This window comes from Vulpes lagopus, chromosome 11, assembly GCF_018345385.1.
Source record: "Vulpes lagopus strain Blue_001 chromosome 11, ASM1834538v1, whole genome shotgun sequence".
In the NCBI taxonomy this organism is placed as follows: Eukaryota; Metazoa; Chordata; class Mammalia; order Carnivora; family Canidae; genus Vulpes; species Vulpes lagopus.
In genome coordinates this window covers 10,277,643-10,301,073 of record NC_054834.1, presented here as the reverse complement: position 1 = coordinate 10,301,073, position 23,431 = coordinate 10,277,643, and the positions used below count along the sequence as shown (strand labels likewise).

Sequence of the window (23,431 nt, the reverse complement as noted above, 5' to 3'; positions counted from 1 at the left end):
TTGAGTCAGAAAAAAACAAGATGATGGGGTTCCAATGTCAAGTGAGTTTGGTGAGTGTTGCATGAAAAATGTTAATCACGTTTTCTTAAATGCTGAAATTCTAAGTTATTGATATTCTCTAATGCTCACTGTGGGTTTCCAAAAATGTAACATGCAGTGTCTCCCAAATTATTTGTCCAGAGAACACTATTTTTTTCCTGGGATCCTGTGGAGTGATGTTTCCAAACACATGTGACTATGAGGAACTAATGTCTACCACTGTTGGTATCATCAATGGAACCAAGGCGAGTTCTGTTCCATCCAGCCCAGGAGCTCAAGGAGCTCAATGTAATTAGTGTCCTGGAATGGATCCAAATATCCTTATACTCACTCACACCCAAAGAGCTGGGTTTATAAAACCAGAATGTCTTTTTTATTTACAAAGAGAAATATAGTTGTCAAGGGACCTGATATGATTGTCCGTTGGCCAACAATTTCTCTGCTTATAGAAGGACAAAACCATGAAAATCCTAATATTAGCAGAAGGTTTCCAGATGACCATGAATACGGAATTAGGCATGTCAATTATTCAAAGATAATATAGGCACGAATATCTGTACGAGGGGGTATATTGCCACCTGGACCAGGTGGGTCATGGCCTCAGAACACCACCCCAACCCCACAACTGGTTCTGTAATGCGGCTCCTTCTGTGCTTCCAGTAATAACTAACCTCTGTCTGATGGGTAGTTACTGTCTATTGCTATATTAAAACTTTCATCGGTTCCAGGTCTTCAATGGAACTGAGTTCTAAGCAGTATGACAGCAACAGCCATTTTTGCTTTGTTCAATCCTATGTCACCAGCATTCTGTTCAGAAATCAATTGACCAGTGTTTTGGAGTCTGGGGACCTCCTATCCCTTTAATTTGGCTTGATATATATATATCACACAGATGATCTACATTATATGAATAGGTAGGGGATTAAATGTAGATATGGTGGTATAAATGCAGGTGGATATTATACAAATAGATATTAATGTGGTGCTGTATTTAATACATATAAATAGATATATCTTTATCTATATAGAGAAATAGCCAAAGGGACCTAATATGATTGTGTTTTGACCAAACCATTATAGACAAGTTCCATGGAAATTCCTATCTTGTCACTCTGAGGGCATTTCTGAGCACCTTCCTGGGCCTGCTACAAGTATAATCACCTCTGATAGTAACTATTAGATACTGTACTGTGGTTGTTAGGAAGTTCTCTGATTCTTGGATGCTGAAGTCACTTCCCCCCAGTAGAGAATAAGGAGTTCCTGGAATTTATACCCCAGACTCACTTGGAGCTGATGACTGCCTGGTGCAGGAGGAGGAGAAGTTGAGCTTCAAGACAGGATAGACTCTGAGTGTGGTTTATGCTTCAGAGCCCTGGGGAGAGGATGAGACAGGGGTCGGGTGGGGAGTTCACCTGAAATTGCACCCCTGCTTTGCTTCTTGCAAAAAAAAGTTTTCCTTACTCCCTTCCTGGTTTCTTCTGGAAACCTTCTTTATAAATCACCGGCACTTGAAGCCTCAGTTCAGGATTTGCAGCTGGGAAAAATCCAGTCCAGGAGACTGACTTTATAAAGTTGTTGGGAGGATGGATGGGAACTATGAGGGCCTAGTGCCTGGCCCCAAAGAATTAGCTAATGTCATACAAGATGCAGCCCAAATGTTGAAACTGATTTTCTAAAAATATTTCTCGATGTAAATGCATTACGTGCAGCAGGTTGTTAAAAATCATTTCAGTTAGAGGGTTTGTGAAGAAACACAGCTCTCAGCTGTACCCCTCCCTACCCTCAGGATTACTCCCCTAAGGCAATCACATTGAACCATTCCCATCAGGTCTTAGGGGTTTATCTCTAGGTTTCTGAATACTTTCCATTTATATCTGTCTCTTGATTTATTAGCTGGATGTCTCCCGTGTTCATTTCTTGCTATGGCGCATGGGGTTTCAGCTCATTAACATCTACTTCCTTTTCCTCCCTTCTCCTAATGGAAGCATAGCTCTGGTTTTAGTTACCTTTGTAACTTGAAACAGCATCTTTAAATCCCCATTTGTTCAGTCACCTATGGAGGGGGTCTCTTGATTCCCTATTTAGTGCTCTGGTTCTCACTTCCCCTCCTCCCACCCAGCAAACTTTGACTTCCACATTGTCAAGGATTTTAGCAGCATTTATGTTCTCATTAAATCTGTCGTGCCTTATTTACAGGCTGTTTCAAAAACTGAAAGCCAGTAAACACTCTTAACCTTAATATGGCTACCTTATTATTTCCCGCAGAGCCAAGAAGCATGTTGTGATCACATGGCCTTCTAGTCTGGATTTTAGTGCCACTCAAAATATTCAAATAGGTTCTCCTTTCATACCTCACCAAGTACTCAAGATCATGCCACATCTCATTGCACAAGTGGGTCATGTTGTCTATTTATTTTATTGTTTCTTATAAAACCATAACCTTGTTCTTATATTGTTTGTTTGTTTTGCCTGAAGTATCTTATTACCCATCTTTTATTTTTATTGTGAGAAGAAATATATACTTTCTTTAGGAAGTGGCTACCATCTTCCAGCTTCTTATTTTTCTATAGCATTGAATCTGTCCTACTTTTCTTCTTGGAGCTCAGTGACTTCTTGTTCTGCTTTGGAACAACCACTTCATTTCCTGACTGTGGCTTTCCCAGACACCTTTTGTTTTTGCTAAAGTTTCTAGTTTCCTTTCTTTTTTACCATGTTTTCAAATTCTCTCAATATCTCAAATACTCTATCACTTCTATGGAATCTTCCTCTTTTCTGGAGATATTTCATCTAAGCCTTGTCTTTCCACTGCAATCTAGACTCAGTGCTTTCTAGAACTTCCAGACACTGTTGTAGTGGGGCTCCCTGGGTATGGCTCGCTTGTGTGTCACGCACTGCTCCCTGGATCTTAACTCTTCCTCTTTCTTGGCTCATCAACTTATTTTGCTGAAGTACCTTCCGATTTCCTAAGAAAAAAGGGTGCAAAGATAAGACGTGTAAGTTTTGTCAAGTTCCAAAATGGGCCTTACTCTGCTCTTGCTGTTGACAGAAAGTTTGACCAGCAGTGGGACTCTTGGCTGGGAATCATCTTGCAGAACTTTGAAGGCATCGCTCCACTGATTTTAGACATACAGTTTTGCCAATGGGAGGTCCAATGCCAGTTAGATTCATGTTGCTTTGTAGATGGCCTCTTACTTGTCTCTTAAAAACATAAAATCTTTTATGTTTTTAAAAAATCTTTATCTTTGGTATTCTGCAGTTCCATGGGAGAAGTATCAGGATGTGAGCCTCCTTTCTTTCAACTTGGTTGGAACACAGTCAGAAGTCAGAGGCTTGGAAGAAAGAACACGGAGAGCTCAGTGTATTGGGTTGAGATTGGGAACTGACTGGCTTTTTAGGGTACAATAAAAGAGAACTTTACTTTGAGGCACCCACATCCACATTGGAAACCTAATTCTTCCCCAGACATGCTTTTCAATTTCTTTCAAGGAGAGCCTTCCCGCAATCACAAACTTTTTCCTGAGAGTTTGGGTTGGCCTAGCTCTGGGCCCTTCTGCAGGTGGTGATGAATGATCAGCTGTCAGGGAAGGGCCGCGGCCCACCTCTGAGCCCTTGGCCTCCCCAGTGCATTCTGGGAAGTTGCAGCTACTTTTGGGATGGCCTGTGCCGCAGCCTCTTCCTTTTTGCTTTACTATGAGCACGACTTTGCTTTTCATCTTCCTTGTTTAATGGGGCAGCTAAAAGCTAACATTATGTCTCACACTTACTACTTGTTAAAATACTCCAACAAGAGTACTGCCCAAAATGTCCACAAATGTAGTAATGGGTGGCAAATGGCCCTCATATCTAAAAGAATGTGCTGCAGATACTGAAAGATTCCCAGGTGTCTGTTTTCCCTTTTTTCCAAACAGTGATTGTGTGTCGATACCTCTTTGCTAGTGGAAGAACAGTTTCATTTTTTTTGGAAAAACATTCTCGAAGTGATGCAGATGGAAAAGCAAGCTGCTCCAGATGAAGCCGAGGGAAGAGCCCCCCCTCCTCCCGCCTGGGCTGCTGGGATCCCCAAGGGCAAAGGCTCCTGACCCCCTGAGTGGTACTTTAGAATGCAGAGTTTGCCCTACTCTCTGGAATCCTCTTTTCTAACAAGCTCCGCAGGTGACTCTGTCCACAATTTGAGATAGGCCGCTAGAGTTGCCCTAAACAACTCACTGTAAGAAGCTTGTGTGGTTCTGCAATAGCCAGTAATTTGTAGGGATTTTTAATTGGAAGGATTTTGTTCTCTTTGTTTTCTCCTGATATCCCAACAGATACGGAGATCTCTGCCTTAAATGCAATGGGAACAAATGACAGTTAAAAGATGTTTCTGGAGCTGATAGCAATGACCACGTGTGAGATGGGTACATAGTGTACTTTGAAGCAGAACTGATTTTGCATGTTTTTAACACTGTTGCCAAAAATAGAGGCGACTTTCCCCCAAAGTTTTCACCTGCACTTTTTCAAAGTCTTCCTTTCCTGGCACCCTGTGTTTTTCCATGCATTTTACAAGGCTTCTGTCCATGAACACAAGGTGGAAATGCCCTTAAATGAGGGAACTAAAGGATTTCTGACCTGCACACTTGCTTCTGCCAGCTAGGATGGTATTTTCTGGGGTGCTGGGACAGGGCAGACATCAAATTTTACCAACTCAAATTCCTCTAGTTGGCTGTTCTAGATTCCATTCTTTATGCTTCTCCTATGGAATTTAATGGGCAACAAAAATGAACAATAAATACAGCTTTAGGGAAGCCAAGTCTACATCTTCCTGATGAGCATGAGTTTTCTTTTTGGTAGCCCATGAGCCCAGTGATTTGTAAGGCTGAACGGATCTAGGCGTCATTCCCGATGAAGGGCAAAACCATCTGGAGAACTCTTCCCTGCCACCAACAATGCCCTAGAGACGACAATGGCACAGAGTTCTATGGACAACATAAGCTGATACCCTACTCGGTTACTTGCCTTAAAATGTCAAGAAGCTGAGCCCAGTGAGGCTGCTGCCCCAATGTCCAAGTGTAGAGGAGACATTCTCTAACCATGAAGGCAAACTTGTAACACAAATAAATTGTACCATAGCCCCTCCCCACCTTCATACTGCTCAGACCTCCCCGCCCTTCCTGCAACCCCATGTCTCTGTTCCTTATCAGGACTCACGTCTCACACCGAATTAGCATTAGTACCTCTGAGACATATTTGCATTTCGTACCAGCAGGCTTTCAAAAATGTTTTGCCTGCAGCAGGACAGATGTACACGCTGAGTGATTCATCACTGAGCAGACACTTCCAAATTAGCCTCAGTAGCCAGGCGCCTGTGCCACCTTTCCTCAAGAGCAGAGCCTCAGAGGGCATCCCAGTATGAGTGAGCAGTCATCTTGTTCCAACCCGCAGGAGGAGATAGGCTGACCCATCCGTACAACTGGTTCTCTTACATTCAGGGCTTGGCAGGGCCACGTCTGAGATTGAGTCCTCCATCCTACCCACTAGCTACATAAACTCGGGAAGGACAAGCCGTGTGAACTTCTGAGCTCGAGGTTGGTATGTACAATGTGGCAGTGATAGCATCTACCCATGTTGTTACCTTGGAAAGCTAACTCATTCATATTAAATGAAAGTACAGTGGGCACAGCAAGTTCCTCCCTTTGCCACCCAGCATCTTGCCGCCAGGCATCCTGCAGCCCCGCCTGGGTCCCTCCCTCTCCTGCACCAGGCAACATCCTTGCTGACCGCTGCTCTGAGCCCTCAGAACTTGTAAAGATGCCCAGAGTAGAGATGGACTGTCCTATTCCCTTGTGGCATCCCAAGACACTATAGTTTTGTCCCCAGTGCGTGGATATGGAGATACAGCTTTTATTATTATAGGATAGAATTTGTCATTTGAACCATTTTTAAGGTGTACAGTTCCGTGGCATTAAGTACACTTATGCTGTCCAACCATCACCACTCCCTACTTCTAGAACTTTTTCATCACCTTCTCCAGAAACCCCATACCTGTTAGCAGTTACTCGTCATCGCCCACCTCCAGTCCCTGGCGACCACCTAATGTGTTTTCTGTCTATGGATTGGCCTGTTCTGCACATTTCATATCAACGGAATTATACAGTATATTGCCTTCAGCACCTGGCCTCTTGCACTTAGCATGACACATTGCCCCTTCTGTTTTCACTTGGCACCTTTTGTATCCCTAGGACCAGGCTTGCACCAGGGGACAGGGCTAAGGATGAATCTGAACAGCTATTACCATGCTGCTCTTTTCAGGATTCCGGGTGCTTTCAATGAAGAACCCTCACCAGGTTCTTTCTCCCTGGCATGTGTCTACCACCCTCTGTAAATGTCTTTCTATGAGGCTACTCCAGGTCCCAGACACGCCCGGAGGTGTGTGAAGTGTCAGCAGTGAGTAATAGCTTGTACTCCTTCCCTGCCGGCTGTCAAACCCAAACCACCAGTTTGCCAACCGTGCCCCCATATGCCTGAGCCTGGAAAGTCCAAGGAAATGCTGAAGTTGAGATCCCAAATGGTGTGATTAAATTACTGCAGTGTTATACTTTTTGTTAACAAAAGTAAACTCTTCCTTTAGTTTGAGTGCCACTCTGCTTGCTGTGATGCCTTGGAGGCATAAAACACATCTTTATTTCTCCAGAATCTTTCTAGACTTGCCCTTCATATGCAGATATGCATGGTGCTTTCGCTTTTCCATTCCTCTGCCTTAGAAGTAGTCTTATGTAAATCCCAGCCAATGTAATTCTGATCCTCTGGTGGTGTGGCTCTAGTATCGGTGAGATTTTCCGAGGAAACCCTTAACAAGGATTCAAAAGAAGGAATTTTTTCTAATTTACAGTTGACATATAAAAACTGAACAAATGGAGAAATGGAGGAGTCTTGGCTACTCCTTTGTCATACTGAATTATTTATTTGGGAGTTTCAAGCTACTGGTTTTGCCAAAGTGTTCTCTCTAGGAAATTCAGAGTTTGCTGGAATTTTGTTCCATGTTTCTTTTATAAAATTGTAAATTAAAAAAATGTTAAATGTCTTAGTGTAAATTTCTATGCATCTCTTTTTCTTTCATAGCTACTGGTATTGTAGTTAAATTTTACATTTACCAATAGTGTATAAAAATTAGAGAGGAAACAATCATAAAAGGATGTAATTACGAGGGAAGAAAGTAAAAATCTTTAATCTTCCGTGCATAGGGTCAGTTTCACCCCTAACAATCATCATTTTATCTGCCTTTTCTAGTTGAATGTCTTTGAACCTTCCTATCTTGTGTTTCTCAATGTGCTTTATATAAGGAGCCATACAGAGGTTCCATGCTTTATCAGTTAGTTTCTCTCTTTCTTTCTTTCTTCCTTTTTTTTCTTTCTTTCTTCTTTCTTTCTTTTTTTCTTTCCTTCTGTTTATACACTGTTATGTAGGTGGCTTTGGTGTTCTTTAAACCAAAGTTACATTCTTGTATGATACTCTCGTGCTTTTCTTTGCATCCAGCACATACCTAGCCATATTTTATGGCCCACCATTTTTGCTTGCAGATGCCAAATTAGTTTATATAACTCAAAGAGGTCTCGTTTAGGTTAATTTAATGCCTTTTCAGGCAAGCTGCAGATTATGGGAAAGAAATAGTCAAGTAATGTGAACGCACCAACATAAAGGAACGAAGACACATTTGGAACCGTGTCTCATTAGTAGGTTAGGGTCCGCTGCACCTACCCATCTGCCAATATCTGTCTGCCAATATTCCCCAGTCTATCCTGTTTCTAAATGCTGATTTAGATAAATGCTTTTCTAACCAAAATGAAACAGTATGGTACTTAAGTCAACCATGAAAATAAGCACTGACATGTGTGCCCCCCACCTGAAAGGAATCAGGACAAGCTTGATTTGAATCAGGCAGGAGGCCAGATGCAATCAGATTCCCAAAATCTGTAAACTCCACCAAAAGGAGAGATCAAATCCCATTCCCTCAGGACTTCAGATTATGGAAGATCCTGGGACGTCAGAATTGAGCTGGGCTCCCAAATCTTCAATAAAATGTGATTTTGTACAATAGGAATGGGCAGGTGACAAAACCAGACCATTCTCTTAGGGTTCCAATAAATGGGAAGACTGGGTACTTTTTCTAGAGAGACTTAATTTTTTAGGGCATTTTTAGGTTTGTAGCAAAACTGAACAAAAGGTTCAGAGAGTTCCCTTTGGGTATTTTGCAGCCCTCTCTCATGCACACTATCTCTACCTCTGGAGTCCCAGAGCACTCCGGACTTCCCTGCAAAGGTGGACACAGACTGGACCAAGAGTTTGAATAGACGTAGAATAATTCATCAACCCAGTGAGGACTCGCCGTCCCAGCTGGTCTAACATGGAAGCTCTACAAGGTACCTGAGAGCACGGATTGGTATTTGGTGCCCCTGGGAGCTGTTGAGCTACCATTTCACCAATACAGGTGTGCCTTGCTTTGAACAAACCCAATTTTTAAAAATACTAATAATAAAGAAACCTAATTATATATTTAAAATCTGACTTATACCAGAGGCTAATTGGGAGTGACCCATCTTTCCAACACTTTCAAAGATAGGCTGTCTACCTTCTCTAAAGTCTAAAGTCATTCGAAACTTCCCAGAGCCTCTGTTCCAGGCAGCCATTCTCCACATTGTCCTTCAGAAATATCACCTAACCTCTGAAACTAATAATACATTATATGTTAATTAATTGATTTTTAATTGTTATCTATATGTTAATATCATATATGTTAATACTATGTATTAAACTAGTAATATATGCTAATTGATGGACCATCGTTTAAAAAACAAACACCAACATATAATTAGCATTATACATTAATTAATTTAAATTAAACAAAAAACAAAGCATCTAATATACAAAGAAGAAGAAGGAGGAGGAGGAGAAGGAGAAAGAAGAAGAAGAAAGAAGAAGAAGAAGGAGGAGGAGGAGGAGAAGGAGAAACAAAAGAAAACAAAAGAAAAAAGAAAAGAAAGACCACGTAAGCCATGCTGTGTCATCTGGATGTTTCTCACATTCCAGGCTGTAATAATAATACCCTCTCTTCCTTCTCTCAAGGAATGACCCTCACTTTCTTGAACCCTCTCTGCTCTGGTTCTACAACCTCCACGGACACTGCCTTGGCCTCTCTAACCCACAGAAACCCCCCTGTCCTGATTCTCTGGGCCCTTTTGGTCTACCAATAGCAGGACCCTGTTATCCCCAGACCTGATCGTTTTTTATGAGTTAATCTCATCTCCATAAGTAGACCATGACACTCCTTGAAGGCAGAATTGTGACCTTAAACCATACATATTGCTCGGCACAGTACTAGTGCCTAGCTCATGTTCCATACATTTAACAAGCAATTCTTAAATCTACAGGAGTAGTCACTGCTTGATTTTCTTACCAAGTTCTCTAGGTGTCCACAACATATGGTTCAGTGTACACATACTTGTCAAGAACGTACTTGTTGTGTGAAGGCAGGTGGGTATGCAATATGCCACTTTCCAGAACCACTAGATTTTTTTTCCAAAGGAGCACTTAGGGAAAAAAAAGGGACTCGTTTAATGTTACAAACAGGAGCTATTACTGTTGAAAATGTTGACAAACTCTAGGTAAGGGAGAAGCAGGAAAACATTTCAGCCAAGGCATACAGGTTTGACATGGATCCTTGTATTTGTTTGTAGTCTTGTTGGAAAGCTTTGAGACTGAAACTCAGGCAGAGAAGGAAGTGAACTTGTAGCAGTAACTTTCTCTAGATCATTCTTTGGCCACACTAACAGTCCTCCTGCGGCCGACATTGCATAGTGCGAGATGGGGCATGTGAGAACCTAAAAATTAGGGTGTTCAGTATTAAGAAGCTTGTCCCACCAACTCTTACTTTTCAAATAACAAGGAAATCTTAAAAAGATGACTTAGTTCTCTCCCTTCCTGCCCTCTTTTTGAGGTGCTAACATGCCTAGTCACCACTGTAGAGTTCACAGCAGCCTGCTTTTACACTTCCTGCCCCACAGTTTGGGGGTAAGAGGGCCCTGACCGGCAGGCAAAATATTCAGACTCCGGCTTCTGTCTCTGCAAAGCAGAGAAGAATGGACTGTCTTTAAAGATTTTTTTTAAATTTATGAGAGGGAAAGAGAGAGAGAGAGAGAGAGAGAGAGAGAGAGGCAGAGACACGGGCAGAGGGAGAAGCAGGCTCCATGCAGGGAGCCGGACATGGGACTTGATCCCGGGACCCCGGGGTCACGCCCTGGGCGGAAGGCAGGTGCTACACTGCTGAGCCACCCGGGCATCCCAAATTAATGCATTTTTAAAAAATATTTTAAAATATTTATTTATTTATTTATTTATTTATTTATTTATTTATTTATTCATGAGAGACACAGAGAGAGGGTCAGAGACACAGGCAGAGGGAGAAGCAGGCTCCATGCAGGGAGCCCGATGTGGGACTCGATCCCGAGTCTCTAGAATCACGCCCTGGGCTGAAGGTGGCACTAAACCACTGAGCCACCCAGGCTGCCCCCAGAATTAGTGTTTTAAGCAATTAGTACAAGATGCAATTTCTTTCTTTTTTAAATATTTTATTTATTTATTCATGAGAGACATAGAGAGAGGGTCAGAGACACAGGCAGAGGGAGAAGCAGGCTCCATGCAGGGAGCCCGACGTGGGACTCGATCCCAGGTCTCCAGGATCACGCACCGGGCTGAGGGCGGCGCTAAACCGCTGAGCCCCCCGGGCTGCCCTGGACCATCTTTAAGAACAAAAACAAACACCTGGGCACCTGGGTGGCTCAGTGGTTGAGCATCTGCCTTTGGCTCAGGGCGTGACCCCCAGGTCTCAGGATCGAGTCCCAGGTCGGGCTCCCTGCATGGGGCCTGCTTCTCCCTCTGCCCGTGTCTCTGCCTCTCTCTCTCCCTCTCTCTCATGAATAAATAAATAAAATCTTAAACAAATGATAAATTTAAACATTAAAAAGACACCCAACCTGTGGAAACTTGACCCTCACACGTCTAAGCAAACTGGCCAGGTCCGAAGCAGCAGGTGGTCCGGGTGATGCAAACGAAGAGCACAAACAGTTGGTGCTCCTAACTCCAGCTGAGCGCGGCCCGAAAGGATTGGGGGGGGGGGGGGTGTGTGTGAACTTTTACAACCCAAAGCCCTAAAGCACAGGTGTGTTCGCAGGCCAGCGCGGAGGAAAAGGCGAGGGACCGCAGGGAGCAGGCTCCGCCAGCCCTGGCTGCGGGCTGCACGCGGCTCCCCTGGGGTGCAGGTGCAGGTGCAGGTGCCTCTCTGCTCCCAGGGCTCCCCGCAGCCCCAGGCCTCGCGTGCACCGAGGGGGGGGCCGGGGAGCCGCCGCGTGGTGCAGGGGCGGGGGCGGGGGGCTCTGGTCCGCGGCGGGGTCCCAACCGCACGCTCCCTCTCTCCCCGCAGCTACCTCATCCCTGAACTCCCAGCTCCAGCAGCTCCAGCAGCTGCAGCAGCTCCCGCCGCCCGCCCAGCACCCGCCGCCCGGGCCGCCCGCGCAGCCCCCGCAGCCCCCGCAGCCGCAGCCGCCGCCGCCGCCGCAGCCCCCGCAGCCGCAGCCGCAGCCCCAGAACCACAACCACAACCACAGCCACAGCCACAGCCGAGCGTCCCCGCCGCAGCAGAGCGCAAGCCCCCCGCAGAAAGCCAGCCAGTCGCCGGGGCATGGCCTGCCGTCGCCGCTCACGCCACCCAACCCTCTGCAGGTACGCGCCCCGCCCCCGAGCCCGGGGGGGGGGTCACGGGGGGCCACGGGGGGCTGCCCCGCCCCCCCACCGCAGCCCCAGGGCCCGCTGCAGAACTTAGCATCCCGGGCTGCAGCGGCGCCTCCTTCTAAGGGATGCCCCAGCCCCGGGCAGGAGGGAGCCCACAGCAGGCAGCTGGGGGATGCATGTAAACGAAACAAATCGGAGCCCATTGACGTTGCCCTCCGCTGGATAAATGTTTTTCTGTTTGCTTCTGCGAGAGGCCGGCTCTGGAAGTGCACTTGTAGCCTGTAATAATTCCATTTTATGATACTTTCTGAAGGCAGCCAAGATAGCATCCAATTAAAATTATTACCAGCACCGTTTTGTAGCCCCGTGGAGAACTGTATCTCCTGTCCATGAGGCACGGTGGTTATTTCTCTGTATTATGAATACAACGGTGTCTTACCTTAAGTACTTTGTGCTCTTTTGTTTCTGTTTTTCTAAAGACTCTCTGGGGTCAGGAGGGTAAAGAAATTCAGCCCCGGTCTGTGTCCCAGATTCCAACCATTCCAACCATGGACCGACAAGTCCTCAAAAAAGGAGGCCGAGCGCCTCAGCAGAGCCCCATCCTTATAAAACAGTAAAGCTCCTGTGCCTTTACTTTATTACCTTGAGGCAGGGGGCCTCCAAAACAGGTAGTCAGGCTAATCAGGAAAGCTTCTCTTTTAACGTGCCCTCATTGAGGAATACGTAACTTTGAAAGTTCAGAAAGTTGTTCTTAACTCAGAGGCCTTTAAAGTAAATTAGGTTCAAAATGTAATGACTGTGATGTCAACACCCTCAGATCCAGAAATTAATAGCCCAGGTTTTGATGGTCATAATGATGGTTTCCCCGGTGAGATGACAGATGATTGAGTACGTTTGAAGCACAGTGACAAAGTCCCACAAAGCGAGCAGCCCGAGTCCTCCTTTCAAATGCCAACTCAGCCCCCTCCTTAGGCCTCGCTCTTGGGGTACGCGCAGCCCTCCACTACCTGAGGACGACCGCAGCAATGTGTCCTCAGGTCCTCACCAGCAAAGTATGCAAGGTCACGCTAGATTGGCACACAGACAGAAAGGCAAGTGGATTAGAGACTTAGGAATTTAGAACTGACTGTGTTTGTTATCCACTAACTTTGTTTCCGTGAACTTGAATTCTCAATGGTGGCCCGAAGTTTTTCTTGGAAATGAAAGCATTTGAGTGAGATGAGTAATTGCGTTTTCCCTGGCACTTGGGTCATGGCTACTTTCAACGTGAACGTTCTCTTGAGTCAGATGTGAAGATGTATTTTTTTTTTTTAAATCTTACAAGTGTGAGACAGTGTAATACCTTTGACCTGGGCGGACAGGAACACGGGCTATAGAAATCTTCCGTGGGCACTTGACACCTACAGAGAAAATAGGTACGATCAAACTTACAAGATGCACAACTGGAGCCTTCCTGATGTTTTTAGCATTCGGAATTCAACTCCATTCTTCCAAAGAATGAGTTTAATGCTTTTTAGGAGCAGTTAAATCAGACGGGCCTATACACCATCTATTTAAACACTTCCTCTCCCTGAGCCCCACCCCCCCAACAGGTGAAATTACCAAATAAAAAAACGGGTCCTGCTCTGAGGGATGAGGTTACTTAGCTCAGTCCTCAGTTATCCCGTATAGTCCAGTGTTCCTTACAGCAGAGCAAAACTTTGAGCTCTGTGGACGTCGGTCTTTTCTGAACACTGTCAACATCTTATAGATCTCTGTTGGCCAGGGAAAGCCAGGTGTGGACAACCCACTTCAATGGCTACTGACAGGACTCATGGATGAGATGACCAATCCGCCCCATGGAAATAAATTCTATTAGGAGAATCTCCAAAAGTTGTCTTAACGGTTTCCTATGAAAGCCCATTGGGTAAGTTTCATTTTGTGTTGTTTTTGCAAGAAATGAAGGCTCAGAGCCACATTTCTTTCTTTCCAACCTTAAGAGAATATTCTAATTTTTTGCTCTTGGGGTTTTAACTTATAAACTTACCAAATACATTGGTAAGGCAATCCTCCAACTTCTGTGGATCTAATGGATGACCACCAAAGGAGTGATTTGGTAGAGCTTTTAAAGATATTATCAGGTAGACAGAGAACTACTTTTGAATGAATATATATCCGTAGGAGTAAAATGATTTTTTGCCTTCACAATAGACATGTGTAAAGGAAATGGAGAATTCCATGGTTTTGAAATACTGGGTTTTTTTCCTACACTAGCTGAAGGGTTTTCGAGTCTGTGGAGCATGAAAGATTTGAACCTTTTAAAAAGAAAATTTTAAAAGGACCTGCAAAGATACTTAACTCTCAAAGGTAATGATCTTAATGAACAAGAATAAAGTGGTTTTGTTTGAAGATTATTAAGGGAACAAAGATCAACTAAATTCACATGTGACAGTTTAAATTCTATTTTACAACTCTTTATTTTCATGTAGGCTTTGTCCTTTTACAGTTTTCAAACTCTCCTTGGGAAAGAGTAGTTAAGAACAATGCAACTTAGGTTTTCAGGGGAAACCAGTGATTCGGAAGGTTTAAAAAACAAACAACTTTGAAGGATAATAAGTATTTCTTATTACAGAGGCTGTTGTATCTCAAAAAAAAAAAAAGTAAATAAAAATAGCTAGCGTGAGTCTAATTGGGCGAGGTCATTTCTCGAAATGAAAAAAAAAAAAAAAAAAGATGAAGAGCCCTGGCAGGCAGTATCACTCTAGACTGAAATTCTCCAAATGGTTCTTGTTGGGTTTTCCTCTAAGATTGCAATATTAGTTTTTCACCCTTTTACTCAATCCCATGAAATTGACTGCATTTACAAAACCCGAATGTTGCTTCAAGACAGAAAGGAGTCTAGAGCATTATCACTTCAGAGAACTAATTTTGATTGCTCAGGGTTACAGGAGAGCTGGTTGTCCAATGTGAATACCAGAAGCTGGCCCCTGGAGGGCTGTCTTTAGAATCTTCATTGAGACTCAAGAGCTACCCACCCACAAATTCACTCTCAGGAGGGATGAGGAGAGAATTTATCCTTCCCAATATAAATAAGAAGGACTTTGATTTACAAAACACATCTGTGGTTTGAATTTAATCCATAGGTTCCAGGATAAAAATCAACCCATACTTCTTACTTTTGCTCTAAGCCATTGGCTGTGCCAGAGTCTGAAACTAGAAATACAGAATACGTTGTTGGGTAGGAACAGATCAGAAACATAAACAGAAGCAGCTTTAGGGGAGAAAACATAGGGTCTCTTTCCTAGGTAGAAAAAAAACAATGTTCAGTTTTAATTTGAATATATAATTTTGATCTGGATAAAGACCCTACGGACATAAAAATGTTGAAATACCCCCTTCTCATGATCTTTGAGATGGCTTTTCTTGAGCCCATTCCTTGAGAGTTTTTATTTGCTCTAAGGAAATTCTAAACATTGTGTTAAAGCCCCAGTGCCTTCAGGTTCATTCCTTGGTGATCTGGAGGTGAGCTGGATGTGGCTGGAGTGGAGTCATGGTGCCATGGGAATAGGAAGCTGGAGGCTTTGAGGTCTTGTTCTTCTTCTGAACCCTCTTCCAATTAGCTAACAACTTTGGACAAGTCACATTAGCTCTTTGGACTTCATTTTTCTCATCTGCTAAACGTGTGGCCTAGATGATTTTTAAGATCCTTTTCAGGCATGCGAGTCTATGTAAATGTTGGTAGGCCTCTGTGTTGGCCATTGAAAACTCGATGGTCCCAAAGATTCTCTGGGTATTCTTCAAGGTCAGGTTAATTTCTTCCCACTCAGCTGGGTGGCAGAGTGGAAAGAGTGTGGGGACACACGTAAATGTGATCATGATAGCAGAAGCAGATTTTATCTTAGCCAGAGAGTCCAAATTAAAGTCAAGTTTTTATCCTCAGAGAGTCACTGCTATAAACTCTGGTCCCAGATTGCTTTTCCACACCTATGCATTAGAGAAGCTTAAGAAACCAAATGCTGCATTTAACCTTGGCTGTCTGCATGCCATCTTGCAAGGCAGGAGGCAGGATAATCTTTTCTTTTTCTTGTTGTATCGCACATTTTAATAAATAACAGAGGGAGAGAGGTCAGTGGAAGCAGTTAGGGGAGGGAAAGTTATCTGGGCTTGTATGAGGAATGAGAGGCATGGTCACCTCCTCAGAGGTGAAGTTGCTCGAGAGATAGTGTAAAATTGTTCTCGACTGTGTGCATTTGCCAAGGAAAGGTCTCGTTACCACTCAGGCATCCAGGAATAAAATTGTGTCCAAATTCCACCTCTGCTATGCAATGGATACAGCCTCCTGATCTCATTTGGGATGTTTTCCCACTGGCAAACTTTCAGGACTAAGTTTCAAAGAGAGGATGGTACATTATCACTTTTTAAAACCAAGAGCCCAACCCTTTGAGAAGCAGTTGGACGCTCTTGTGACTTTCATCCTTTTTAAAGCAAATGGTCTCCAGCAGCTTCTTCCTATAGAAAGGCTCCATATAACACTCTATGTTAACTAACTGGCATTAAAATAAAAACTAAGAAAGAAAGAAAGAAAGAAAGAAAGAAAGAAAGAAAGAAAGAAAGAAAGAAAGAAAGGCTCAGTGCCCTGGGCCAACCTCCTTTCTCTCTAGAAGTTAGTCTTAATTTAGCACAGAATTAGTCAAAACTTTGTGAGTCTAAGTTTTTTCATCTCTAAAGGGAGGGGATAAAATTAAACACGTTCTCCAGCTCCGTCTTTCCTCCATTCTATTTGCAGTTTCATGTTACAAAGCTCTGAAACTGTGTCAGGTGACCCATGCAGGTACAGGGGAAAAACACAGTCTTTTTCCCTACTCCTCCCAGGTTCCCAGGCTGGGGCCCATCAATTAGATTAAGAAAAGACAGACTAAGAGGAGGAAAACAAACTAGGGGGCTTATTAACTCTGGCAGCACACAATGGAGCACTCAGTGATGAGTAACTCAAAGGGGGTGGTTAGAACTCGGGTTTATGTGGCATTTTAACAAAAAGAACAATACATTTGTAGAGAAGTGACAAGACAAGAGAGAAGGACTTGGAGCTTCTGGGGTGGCAAATTGTGGAAAGGCAAATAAGGGGAATTAATTTTTTTTAAGATTTATTTATTTATGTGTGAGAGAGGAGAGAGAGCATGGTGGGAAGGGGCAGAAGGAGAGGGAGAGAGATTTTTAAGCAGGCTCTGCACTGAGCATGAAGCCCGGAGCCCAGACTCAGACATGGGGCTCAATCTCAGGACCCTGAGATCATGACCCAGAGCAGAAAGCAAGAGTCAGATGCTTAACCAGTTTAAGCACCCAGGCGCCCCTATATTGGGAATTTCATAGGAAGTAAAGGCTAATTTCGGCAAGATCTGTTATAGATTCCTCTCATGCTAAAAAGGGTCTCCAGTTCTTCTTAGTCATCAACTGGTATCCTCCTTGGTAGAAAAGGAAGGGAGGGACATTTTAACACATTTATGTCCTGCTTTTGGCAAATAAGGGAATGTCAGAGAGCTCTTCTTTCTTTTTTTTTCTTTTTATTGGAGTTCAATTTGCCAACATATAGCATAACACCCAGTGTTCATCCCGCCAAGTGCCCCCCTTAGTGCCCGCCACCTAGTCACCCCAACCCCCCGCCCACCTCCCTTTCCACTACCCCTTGTTCATTTCCCAGAGTTAGGTATCTCTCATGTTTTGTCACCCTTACTGATATTTTCACTCATTTTTTCTCCTTTCCCCTTTATTCCCTTTCACTAATTTTTATATTCCCCAAATGAATGAGACCATATAATGTTTTTCCTTCTCTGATTGACTTATTTCACTCATCAGAGAGCTTTTCTTTTTTTTTATAGATTTATTTTTTATTGGTGTTCAATTTGCCAACATACAGAATAACACCCAGTGCTCATCCCGTCAAGTGCCCCCCTCAGTGCCCGCCACCCAGTCACTCCACCCCCTTCCCGCCTCCCCTTCCACCACCCCTAGTTCGTTTCCCAGAGTTAGGAGTCTTTATGTTCTATCTCCCTTTCTGATATTTCCTACCCATTTCTTCTCCCTTCCCTTCTATTCCCTTTCACTATTATCTGTATTCCCCAAATGAATGAGACCATATAATGTTTGTCCTTCTCTGATTGACTTATTTCACTCAGCATAATACCCTCCAGTTCCATCCACGTCGAAGCAAATGGTGGGTATTTGTCATATCCAATGGCTGAGTAATATTCCATTGTATACATAGACCACATCTTCTTTATCCATCATCTTTCGATGGACACCAAGGCTCCTTCCACAGTTTGGTTATTGTGGCCATTGCTGCTGTAAACATCGGGGTGCAGGTGTCCCGGCGTTTCACTGCATCTGAATCTTTGGGGAAAATCCCCAACAGTGCAATTGCTGGGTCGTAGGGCAGGTCTATTTTTAACTCTTTGAGGAACCTCCACACAGTTTTCCAGAGTGGCTGCACCAGTTCACATTCCCACCAACAGTGTAAGAGGGTTCCCTTTTCTCCGCATCCTCTCCAACATTTGTGGTTTCCTGCCTTGTTGATTTTCCCCATTCTCACTGGTGTGAGGTGGGATCTCAGAGAGCTTTTCTTATATCTCCTTCTCCATGGTCTTCAACTCAAAACAATCCCCATGCCCACGTGACACATTGTGGGGTGGCATATTCTGTTACTGTTTGTGGGCATATTCACATAACCCCTTTGTGGTCTGGGTGATTCTAAGAGAACTCAGACCTCTCTAGGCCTACATGAGGCTAAATCACAGTGTAGAATTCTCCTAGCATGGGGCAGCCCGGGTGGCTCAGCAGTTTAGCGCTGCCTTCAGCCCAGGGTGTGATCCTGGAGACCCGGGATCGAGTCCCATGTCGAGCTCCCTGCATGGAGCCTGCTTCTCCCTCTGCTTGTGTCTCTGCCCCTGTCTCTTGTGAATGAATAAATAAATAAATAAATAATCTTAAAGAAAATTTCTCCTAGCGTCGACCAAGACACAGATGAAGCAAGGGATGCACTCAGATGCAAAATTCAAGGTGTCCCCCCAAAATGCATTGTCCAGATAGATATTTTAACACAGTATTTTTAAAAAGGAAAATGGGTACCAAAATCCATGATGAACTGAATATCAGAATCTTATTTTTTTTTAAGATTTTATTTATTTATTCATGAGAGACACACAGAGAGAGAGGCAGAGACACAGGCAGAGGGACAAGCAGTCTCCATGCAGGGAGCCCAATGTGTGACTCGATCCCGGGACCCCAGGATCACTCCCTGAGCCAAAGGCAGACACTTAACTGCTGAGCCACCCAGGCATCCCCGAATATCAAAATTTTAGATAGAGGATCAGTAACAATCTTGAATCATATTGGAGTCTGGGGCAAGAAGAGAAGTCAGTAATACTGATTTTATTGATCATGAATTTTTGGCATTCATTCTGATTTTTTTTTAAATATCCCATTAGATGTTGTTCATCTTAATTACTGTGTTTTGGGGCAAACTCTTACATTTTGTGCCTGAGATGACTGCCTTACTTCCCTCACCCTAACCCTCACAGTTTGGGTACCAGCTGTGTATATGATTTACTTGACAAATATTCTCCAAAGCCAGTGACATTGTGTCCACTGAACACAGTGGGGTCCATCCAGGCCTTGGATCCCACTTTCTAGTTGAACTTGAAAATTGCATCAAATTTTGCACAGTAGAAAAGCAAGTGTGTGTTGGATAGTGGATCAGAGCAGGGGGGTGCAGTGGAAATCCAGATTCTCACTAAACTGTGTAAACAAGGGTCTGTTAAACCAGTCATTTTGATTGAATTGTAATGTTTCTAATTTGTTTGGCTGGCATTTTTCACTGAACTAATTTATGATTTTATGAAAACAAGTAAGTTTGGTGACAGCGGTACAAGTATCAATGTGTAGGCAACATCCTCCCAGAGCAATTCAGACTGTGAGGAGCTTTCAAAAACTGGAAGAGTTCACGCAGCATGAGTTAGGCTTCCCCTTGAGCTAAGCAACCAAAAGAAAATTCGTTGTTATTGAGGAGAAAAATCCATCCAAACCCAGAGAATTATCATGGAGCTTAAATATAACATACTGATGAAAATGCGTTATGTGCTATAATTATGTTAAGCAAATGTTGATTAAACTACAGATATGAAAGAGTATGAATTTATTTCTGTTTATGCTACTGTCCAGTAAATTGAGGGTTTCATTCATCATTCACTCATTCAGCAGGAGGTTGGGTGGGAAATGGGAGTCCCTTTACCCAACCGTACTCAGCACCGAATGAAATAAACAAAACATATCTATCCACATTCTCTGCAAGGGACAATTTTTCCTTTTATGAAAGGAAGAAAATCTCCTTAAAAAAAAAAACCCTCAGTTCAACATTACTGACATTTCAAAGAATTTATTACAAGCATTTGAGATCCAGGAGGAACAACAAAGTTTATATTGCTTTGAGAGTGGCAGGGGGAAAATTAGTTTACCACGAATATACTTATATACTGCGGCGCTTCTTTGTCATTGTCTAGATTTACCATTTCTGGGTACTGCTGTGTAGATTAGTCAAATCATGTAGAAAAGGGTTTAACAAAGCAGACGGCATGTTCACTCCACTGACTATGGAAGCTCATGTCAAGTAGCGATAGATAGGAAGGGTGCCAGACTCAAAGGGGGTGGAGAGATTATTGCTGCATTTGAACATGGCAAGCTCTAACTTCCCCAGGAGAGCAGCACCCGCTCTGAGCATGACAGTGGGCAGGTCCATGGCTTGTCTGCAGGGAGCTCAGCAATGAGCCTGGAGCCACACATGACATCCAGCCCCATCACCGTCTGTCAGATGTGGCTGATAAGCGAATCTCAAAGTCGAGTTCAGAATATTTCTGAAACAGTTTTGTCTCCATGTGCATAGATGCAGGTTTTAGTGGCAACTTGAGATGCCCCAAATGTGCTGGCGGGTACTTCACTCTGAATGAGCAAAATACAGCCAGTATTTATGTTAACTTAATACGGTAGTCCTGGGCTCGCCAGATCAAGTGTTATTCCTTGTGTTTTAGCCTTAATTCACTTCCCATGGGTTTGGGATAAATTTTACACGGGCTTTTAAATTGATTTCTCCAGTATAGACTTGCAAGTGAATTTTCTCCAGGTTGTAGAGAAAGCACTTTATGATCTGCAAACATTTATGGAGCACCTATGGTGTGCATGATGGCCTCAGGGAAGGTTTGCAGGACAATGTGGTGCCTTAGAGAGAGTATGGTCTTTAGAAGCAGACACTCTTGTACTCGAATGAGTGCTGGCTCTGCTCGGTGCTTGGGTGAGGTCAGCCCATCCTTAGCCTCGATTTCCTCCTTGGCTGGAGGGCTGATGTGGGGAGTAAATGAGAAGTATCAAATGCAGTTCCTAATAGGTAGCTGGTAATAAAAAAATACCTGCATCCTGCCTGCCTTTTTTCCTTTCTTTTCTTTTTTGTTTTTTTTTTTAAGATTTTATTTATTTATTCATGAGAGACACAGAGAGAGAGAGGCAGAGACATAGGCAGAGGGAGAAACAGGCTCACCTGAAGGAGCCCACCGTGGGACTTGGTCCCGGCACTCCAGGATCATGCCCTGGGCCTAAGGCAGGCACCAAATCGCTGAGCCACCCAGGTGTCCCTCCTTTTTTCCTTTCTTGACTACAGATACTATCATCTGAGGGGGTCAGGAGACAAACAAAAAAACCATTGGAAGTTGAACAAAAAGCCAGTAGTCCTGGGGATATGAAAACACACATGTCCACAATAAAATTAGGCACTGCACACTACAGAAGAGCCTGAGTAACATGAGTCACACACAAGGTTTGCAGAGTCAAGTAGGAGAGGTGAGGAGGATTTCTGAGGAGGGGGACATGGGCAGAGGGAGGCTGGAGCAAGGGCAAGCCTGCGTAAGAGCCTTGGAGAGTGTGCAGAGCAGAAAGAGAGTTGTGGCCCTGTGCTCCTGAAGTCGTAAAGAATTCTCACTTCAACCCAGAGAACCTCAGATTCTCCATCAACGGTACCAAGAACCACAAGATCATTTTTTCCCTTCTAAGTTCCCAAAGTTGTGGGTGTTAGGTTGTGGGTAAATAGAAAGAATCTTGGGGATCTCGGTTCCGCCACCAACTGACTGTGTGACCTTGGGCAAGTCACCTAATCTCTGGGACTCAGTCGTGTTACTTATTTTATGGAAAGTTTGTATTAGAGGATCTTAAAGCCCTTTCCAGCTCCACATTCTGTTTATGAAATAACACAAAGAAGGTGGTTTGAGTTCCGTGGAAAGAAGGAACTATGTATGCACAACACCATTAACCCACAACGGGTACGCGGTACTCAAGAAGGACTCCTGAGAATATGTGGCCAAAATTTGCAGCGCGTTCTGAAGTTTACAAAGAGCATTTTATAGACAGTATTTCATGCATGGGTTTCATGCAATAACCATTATCATTTATCGACTGTATCTATGTACTTTATACTCTCTGAGTACTTTGGCCTCTCATTTCCTCCTCACAAGAGCCTAGAAGAGGCAAAAATTATCTTCAGTTCAGGTGCAGAGCAACAGACTGTCGGGAAACTGAAGGAACTTCCTCAACATTACTGTCAGACTTCAAAGCATCTCCATTTATATTTTACTGCCTCTGCAATTGTTCATTTGGATTATTGGTGAGTTATTCTTATTCCCATATTTAATTGCCAGCATTTTTTTTAGATTTTTTTTTTTTTTAGTTATTCATGAGAGACACAGAGAGGCAGAGACACAGGCAGAGGGAGAAGCAGGCTCCATGCAGAGAGCCCGACATGGGACTCGATCCTGGGATCCAGGATCATGCCCTAGGCTGAAGGTGGCACTAAACCGCTGAGCCACCTGGGCTGCCCCCTGCCAACATTTTCTAAGGCGACATTTCCCAAAGTGTCTTCCACAAAACACCAGGCCAAAGAAATTGCATTGAAAACAGATTTCAGGGGATCCCTGGGTGGCACAGCGGTTTAGCGCCTGCCTTTGGCCCAGGGCGCGATCCTGGAGACCCGGGATCGAATCTCACGTCAGGCTCCTGGTGCATGGAGCCTGCTTCTCCCTCTGCCTGTGTCTCTGCCTCTCTCTCTCTCTCTCTCTCTGTGTGACTATCATAAATAAATTAAAAAAAAGAAAGAAAAGAAAACAGATTTCATGGTAGGTAGGTGATGATAGATGATAGATAGATAGATAGATAGATAGATAGATAGATAGATAGATAGAGGCGGGGAGTGGATAGGTGGGTGAATGGATAGGTGGATGGATGAATAGTTAAGATGGATAGATCGATAGATAGATGATGATGATGATGATAGATAGATAGACAGACAGATAGGCAGATACCTCACACTGCATGCCACTCCTAGATATTTCTCAATGAATAGTAGGACCCTGAAAGCTGAAACACATCCTGCAGTTGAGATGTCTAGTCAACATTATTTAACCAAGAAATTCTCAAACCTGTATAACCACTGAACCTTCCCCCCCCCCACACATCACACTAATTAATATCCCATGGAAAATCCCTCAGCAACCACTGCTCTGAGGCTTCCTTCTTGAACTTATTGTAGCATTGACACAACTAAAATAATGTTACGTTTCCTTACCTA

At 43.7% G+C, this 23,431-nt stretch overlaps 1 protein-coding gene across 2 annotated transcripts in view; it reads left to right on the top strand.

The window, feature by feature from the left end:
• Positions 1-23,431, top strand: part of POU6F2 (POU class 6 homeobox 2) — a 474,961-nt gene that overhangs the window by 342,267 nt on the left and 109,263 nt on the right. For both annotated transcript variants that reach the window (XM_041722284.1, XM_041722285.1), the window contains one exon: positions 11,489-11,787. In XM_041722284.1, coding sequence (XP_041578218.1) covers positions 11,489-11,787 — 299 coding nt within the window. The remainder of the gene's footprint in view (positions 1-11,488; positions 11,788-23,431) is intronic.